Raw genomic sequence first — 7,589 nt, forward strand, 5'->3', positions numbered from 1 at the left:
TATTTCATGCTCTTATATCTTTATGTTTGTATTTATTTATATTTACAAGTTTACTATTTGCCTTATTGGTTTGTACATCGATTTATTTGCAAAATAAAGTAAAAAAGCAATAAACAAAACACCAACAGAGGGTTGAACAGCTGAGTCATGTGAGTGGCGGTGAGCGTCCGTTACCTTGACGCCGGCGATCTCGATCATGAACATGGCGGCGCCCAGCACGTGTCCGGCGTGGTAACACCAGAACTTGATGCCGGCCACTTCCTTCACCTCGTGGAAGTTGATGGTCTCGATCTTCTCCATGCTGTCCTCCAGGTCCGTCTCCGTGTAGAGCATGTCGTCTGCCGAGATGTTACTGTCACACACACACACACACACACACACACACACACACACACACACACACACACACACACACGCACACACACACACACACACACAGCATCAACACACTGCTGTGTCACAGCTCCACCTGAGCGACAGGCAGCATCACTCCCTCTCTCTTTGTCAGCTGTAAAGTGACTGAGTGTGAGAGTCTGTGAGGGTCCAGATACTATAAACATGAATGGAACAGCACCTACCCCCTTTCATGTTACCTTGACAACAACATGTTGACTGATAATTTACAGTTTACTTTCAGAAGCACAAGGTGTGTGAGGGACAGACTCACAACAACAGATGTTCTTGGATCAGATCTGATCAAATCATCTAACAATAACCAAAAAACTACACATGTTGTTATGTGTGTTGTGACAGGAAACAGCAGCGAGTGTCCTCCTCCTGAAAACGCTCCCGATAAGACGGCGTGTCTGGACAGCGGCGAGTGTCTGGACGGGGAGTGCGTTCCTTTCTGTCAGGCCGTCCTGAAGCTGCAGCCCTGCGCCTGCAACGGTAACGACCACACCGGCGTGAGACCAAGGTGGTGGTGGTGGTGGTGGTGATGATGATGATGATGATGATGCATCCGTCTCAGTCTTGTATCTGTTCCCTCTCGTCTCTATAGAAACCAACGCGTCGTGCAGAGTCTGCTGCCGGAGCACCAGCGGCATCTGCGCCCCCTACCAGGACAAGACGGGCAACTTCCTGTTCCTGCGTAAAGGGAAACCCTGCACCGTGGGCTTCTGTGACGGAGCGGTGAGTGGAAACACACACACACACACACACACACACACACACACACACACACACACACACACACACACACACACACACACGGCAGCTTTAAAACACATTGAAGACAAACTTCTAGCTCAACTACTATGAGTGTGAAAACTATTTATTTGGAACTGAGTTTAGGTGTAATCACAAAGAAATGGCTTAAACCATCTGTTGATGAATGGTATGACATCACACTCATTCCAAATTTGAAGACATCTGAAAGCATTGGAAAGGTATATTTCCCTGAAAAGCCCCTCTTTTGTTTAAGTTTTTGGTTAATTATTTATTTCCTTGTGTTATTATAATAGAAAACACCCCATGTTCACGTGTTATTATATAAAATGCTTTGTAAAAGGGGGAAACCCCCCCCCCCCCCAAAAAAAAAACACATTAAAGACAAGCGGGATGTGAGTGTGTGTAGGTGGGTTTACATGGAGACTTTTTCCTCTTTCTGATTGAATCCTTTCTGAATGAGTCTTTCAGGTCAACTGTTTACATGATTTTATTTTATTGTTTTATACTTTGATCGATTTAAGAAAAGGTTTATTCTGCCTCTGTGAAACCGAATGAAACTTGATTTGGTTTGGGCTTGTTTGTTGTGATTGAGCTGTTTATATGGAGCATTTTCATTCAGTTTGGACTCTAAACCGAATCTAATCTGAATATTTGGCTCCATGTAAACACAGCTTGTGTGTGTATGTGTGTGTGTGTGTGTGTGTGTGTGTGTGTGTGTGTGTGTGTGTGTGTGTGTGTGTGTGTGTGTGTGTGTGTGTGTGTGTCTCCTGCAGGGGAAGTGCATGAAGCAGGTGCAGGACGTGGTGGAGCGTCTGTGGGACTTCATCGACAAACTGGACATCAACACGTTTGGGAAGTTTCTGGCCGACAACATCGTGGGGTCGGTGGTGGCGTTCTCTCTGCTCTTCTGGGTTCCTATCAGCATCCTGGTCCACTGTGTGGTGAGTCGCTCCGTTCTGTCTCTGTCAGGAACTAAACTACACTCAGTCACACTGTCTGACTGACGCGTTACAGAGACGTATTACGACTAATACTAAGGGATTAAGGTGCTACAGCCAGAATCTGAAGATGATAAAGTCTTTCCTGTCTTTAGTCTGTATAGATCAGGTGGACAGTCATTTAAATATATATTTTACGGAGCTAATTAATTTATTATAAGATGTGTAGAGCTGAGTTCTGTTTAGTTTACTCTTGTCTTTTCTTCTTTGCACTAAAATCAACACTGCCAATTTGTTGTATATACATTCGTACATAACATTTTATCTGCTATTGCTATTTTGCTATTTTATTATGTATAGTTTGTTCTTTATATTCGTATCCTATATGTTGTTATCGTCACTGTAATGCTGCTGCTGCACTGTAATTTCCCAGGTTGGGATCAATAAAGTATATCTGTCTGTCTGTCTGTCTGTCTGTCTGTCTGTCTGTCTGTCTGTCTGTCTGTCTGTCTGTCTGTCTGTCTGTCTGTCTGTCTGTCTGTCTGTCTGTCTGTCTGTCTGTCTGTCTGTCTGTCTGTCTGTCTGTCTAAACAACCTCCTTCAGGATTAATAAAGTTTCTTTATCTTCTTCTCTCAGGACAAGAAGCTGGATAAACAATACGAGCAAACCACAAAGTCTCTGTTCTTCCCCAGTGTGAGTATCTGATTGTGTGTATTTTAGGGATGTCACAATTACTTGTTATTCACAATTAATGTAATGAAATTGCAGCGAAAGGAGGAAATACTGTATGTCTGATATGAATCATCACCTGCAGGATACCCACCTGGCTTTGTAGCCAAAGTAAAAGAAATTACACAGTAAATGGGTTAAATTACGTTAATGTCAATTGATCTAACGTAACACTGAATTGGTAGGAATTGAAATGTCATTCGTAAGAAAAATTATTTAAAAAAACTTCCTGTCCTCTGAAGGATTTAATATTTTGTTTATATAATTAGAATGCAATTATATTTTCACTGTATTTGGTTCCTGAACATTCAGACTCATTAAGATGGTGAGACCTGATGTGGATGATAAAGTGAATATATATATTTTTTTTTAAAAGTATATTTTTTGGGCTTTTATTGCCTTTAATTGATAGTGCAGTCGAGAGAGAGACAGGAAATGGGGAGGCAGAGAGTGGGGGAATGACACGCAGGAAAGGGCCGTCCGACGCGGGACTCGGGACAGGACTGAGCCTCAACATGGGGCGGCAGCTCTACCCAGTGAGCTAAATGCCGCCCCATATTTTGGGGGTTTTAAGATGAATTTAGACACTTGAACACATCACAGTTCCCTCTGAGATCTGACTGAGAGAGGAGGTCGACATGTTGACGTCAGTTGAACATTAAAAAATCTAAAAGTCTTCTCCTTTAAAGAGGAACTATGCAGCATTTGTCCCTTAATTAACCAGCTCCAGAGTCCTAGTGCTGGTTAAATCAATGACTTGTAACTAGTTCCAGGGAGGCGTGTTGCTGCGTCCTTGTTTATGACAGATAAGACTACACAAATACACACACATGGTAACATGGTAGATGATAAATAACCTTATCCACCGCTCCATGGATTGATTTCTCACCGGCTTCGTTGTTGAAAACAAATGCACACGGAGGAGAGGAGGGTTAGAGACACAGAGAGTTCATCTTTAAAGTCCCCCTCCCACGACCCTTTTTGGTCATTTTAAAACCAGCTCATTAGCAATGCAGCTCTGGAGGGTGGGCGGAGACTGCGCTGCTCTGCACCAGCCCAGCCACCTCCTCGCACCCCACCCCCCGCTTGCTGACAGCTGGACATTGTACAATTACAGATTCAGCGCGTTTAGCGTAAAACTCCACACTGGGATTCGATCCCAGACTGGAGCATAGTCCTTGCTCACGGTGCAAGCTGCTCTACCAGGTGAGCTATACCTGTTATACCTTGACAGCTACACCGAGCTGCCAAGCCTTTCACCTCTGAGCCAGATGCAGAGCGGGGCGGGAGCTTGTAGCTCTAGTGCCCTCCCCTGGAGCTGTGACACGTCAGCTCCAGTCTCCCTGAAACTGCCAGTTTGCGTCTGCCGTTGGTTCACAGCAATTTGAAGGCAGAAAAACTCAGAAATGCAATTTTGCACTTCCTTTTCTGCTGCTATGTGCTCTAACACAAGAAAAATGCCACAGGAACATTTGAAAAGCACGAAAAACACGATTTTCATGGGAGGGGGTCTTTAACCATCAAACTCAACTGACTCTGACTCTGTTCATTTTCCCAGAATGCCGAGCTCCTGAGCAGCCTGGAGTCCGCGTCCGTCCGGATCTTCAAGCCTCCGACCTTCCCGACCACCAACCTGCGCTTCCAGCCGTCCGGTCCGCAGCAGACCAGCACGCCGCCGGTCTCCGGCTTCGGCTTCGGCCCCGGTCCAGACTCCTGCTGTCATCATCCTCCTCTTCCTCCTCACCATCCTCCTCCTCCTCCTGCGGTGGCGGCCCCTCCCCCTCCCCCTCCCCCTCTGGACTCCCCCCGCATGGCCACCATCCAGGAGGACCCGAGCTTCGACTCCCACCTGGACGAGGAGGCGCTGCAGGAGGCGTTCGGCCGCCCGGCGCAGCGCTCGGAGCAGCAGCGGCGCTCCTTCGAGGACCTGACGGAGACGAGCGCGGTGAGTCGCAGCGAGAAGGCGCTGATGTTCCGGCTGCAGAGGCAACACCAGATCGACACCAAGGAGACGCAGTGCTGAGGGACGGGACGGGACGGGACGGACGGTGCCCGGTTCCCGCTCACGTCCTCCTGTGCTGGTTTCACAAACTTTTACGACTTATTTTTTATTTTCTTAAAGCGGCTCCGTCCTGAAGCCGCCGCACTGACGCTTTGTTGCTGCAGCAGATCTCAGTCTGGTCACATGGAGACACATTCAATCAGAAAAACGTTTTTAATGAATTTAATTACAATCAGAGTTCAACCGATTATCGACCGATATTTCCCTTTTTTTTTTTGATAATCGATATCGGCCGTTTCTTTTCACCGATAACCAATAAAATAAATGTATTTTTAAAAGCATAAACGCACTCCTTTGGCTCTAACGAAGCCGTCTCTCTTGGCTGTTTAACAATGTCCCAAAGGTTTTCACAGTGAACAAAACAGAAACAAACTGTTGACTGTATTCAGTCTGATCCCTGGTGTGTTATTTTTAAATTCTGACACCAAAGTTTTCATTTTTACTGCAAATGAATATCGGTTAAATATCGGTTTCCTTGATTACTAATGATCGGTATCAGTATCGACCCTGATAAAACCATATCAGTTGATCCCTAATTATAATAAGAGAAAGAAAAAGAAACAAAACGTCTCCTTCCAGTCGTCGTCCTGTGTGGTCAGACCGTGGTTTCAAATCGCTGCTCCGTCCGTCCTCTCCGCGTCTCTTTAACGTCCTTTAGTGACTCGAACTAACATATTGTCCTGTTGAAGCTGTGGCAGCGAGGGGCCGCTGCTGGGTATCGAACCTTCTCCAGGTATCAAACCGTCGTTGGTGCTGATTGAACGGTGCTCAGATCAGATGTTTGCTTCCACAATCAAACTGTGTTTAACTGTGGGTGATTCGATCATCTGTTCAATACTTTTATTCGTCCAATAAAAATGTCGCTAAAGCTCCGATTGGTCCCCGCCAGCCACCGTACAAACTCAGACCAACTCGTCTTCTGATGACACACTACACGATACGACCAGCAACTGTACGCTCCTACGTCCGTTTTTAGTTCTTGAACGTCCCACCAAAGATTTTTTTTTTGCTCCTGAATGTTACACGTTTATTTCTGTTACATAAAGTCGTCGTTCACTTTTATAGCTGAAGCCCGGCTCTCGTTTTAGTTCCCTAAAGGCCAAATGTAACGCTTGTTGTAGCTCAGTCATCAGTCAAACTGTTGCTGAGTTGAACTTAATGTTTTAAAAAGGTTCAACTTCAATATGACAATCATTTATGTGCACGAGTTTCTGTCTAATGAGAGAAAAACATTTATTTCTAACTGACGCTATTGAGACAAAGTGTTTGTCACCAGCATTTTATAGAAACAGCATCAACACAACATGTTGTAATAATGGATAATGTTGTTAAAAGCCTTAGAAATATTATATATTTTATCACAACAGCACAAAAAATGCCAAAGATTTGACGTTGTCAACTTCTAATTTGTGGTTATTTGATGTTTTTTTTTTGTCTTTACATCAGAATCAATTGTTTTTTTTTTTACTGTGTGATAGACTAATTGATTAATTAATAGTCAAAATGATTATTAGTTGCAGCTTCAAAAGGTCAAAGTGCACTGAGAGTCAATGACACGTGCAGCTGCCAAATAAAAAAACAGTAAAAGTCAAAAACACAGAGGTCAAAGTTTTATTTTTAAGGATCAAAATGTTTTTATATTCTATAAATGATATTAATAAAGTACAAATAGGGTTAAAATAGGTTTGGAGAGTTTAAAGGGTTAAAAAGTGTTTCTGTTTTAAGACTCAGTGGGAATCGAACCCTTGAACGTGACAGTGTTAAGTGCCTTCAACTCGACCCACTGAGCTACATGACACCGTATTTTATATCACATAAATGTTCATCATCTCCTTAAAACCACTAAACCTGTCAATCAATTTTATTTACTGTGTATCACATCTGCAACAATAAGCTGATTAATTGATTGAATGTTGATCAGCAATGAAACAAATAATTAAAGTCGTTTTTCAGTCAATAATTGCTTTTAAAAAAAATTGTGATTGATAAATGGATGGCTCAACTGTTTTGTTTTAATAATAAATTGAATATTTGATTGAAGGGACTTTTGATACATTTTAAGTTACATTGGGCATTTTTTTTTTTTTTACTATTTTGTAAATTTTTATAGACAAAATGTTAAATCACTTAATAAAAATAAAGGAAAAACTTAAAACTTCAGTATAAAATTGTCCTAACCTAAACAGTTTTAAAACACCTCCCTGTTATTTTATTTTATCCTGGTTTGAGGTCAGTTATCTGAACATTTCACCTGTTTGTTTCTTACTGTACGAGGGCAGATTATTATTATTACTGTGTGTATATATATATATCTTTGTATAAAATATCGTTGTGTTGTTGCTTTTGTTGCTTTTATTTTTGTGACTGTCTGTTTTTTTTTTTGGGGGGGGGGGGATAAAGACACAGATGTTAAACTTCAGAGTGTTTTCAGCTGTTTGGTTTGTGTCACTCGAGCTGTTTGGTACCAGAGTTTATTCTCATCACATGTTTTTACTGTGTCAGATTTATTTTGTGGTAAGTTTTGTGTTTTTTTTTGTTTTTTTGTCGATTGATTGAAGCCATATTATCGTTTTAAATGTTTATTTTTGACATGTCAGAGCTCAAAGTGCCTTCTCTTCTCCTGTGGTATTCAAATGCACTTGTCAGTATTTTTAATATTGTGTCTGATACTGTGTGTGTGTGTGTGTGT

General features: G+C 42.5%; 1 protein-coding gene across 1 annotated transcript; it reads left to right on the top strand.

Moving 5' to 3' along the window:
• The first annotated feature begins 737 nt into the window (after positions 1 to 737).
• Positions 738 to 4,872, top strand: LOC146960087 (disintegrin and metalloproteinase domain-containing protein 17-like). The gene is made up of 5 exons (XM_085772629.1): positions 738 to 888; positions 1,001 to 1,131; positions 1,944 to 2,111; positions 2,746 to 2,802; positions 4,397 to 4,872. Exons 1-5 carry the CDS (start codon positions 738 to 740, stop codon positions 4,859 to 4,861), a joined length of 972 nt encoding a protein of 323 aa, XP_085628755.1. The 3' UTR covers positions 4,862 to 4,872.
• The last annotated feature ends 2,717 nt before the right edge of the window (positions 4,873 to 7,589 follow it).

Source organism: Trachurus japonicus, unplaced genomic scaffold (genome assembly GCF_045865225.1).
Source record: "Trachurus japonicus isolate A0001 unplaced genomic scaffold, Traja_1.0 AP030728.1".
In the NCBI taxonomy this organism is placed as follows: domain Eukaryota; kingdom Metazoa; phylum Chordata; class Actinopteri; order Carangiformes; family Carangidae; genus Trachurus; species Trachurus japonicus.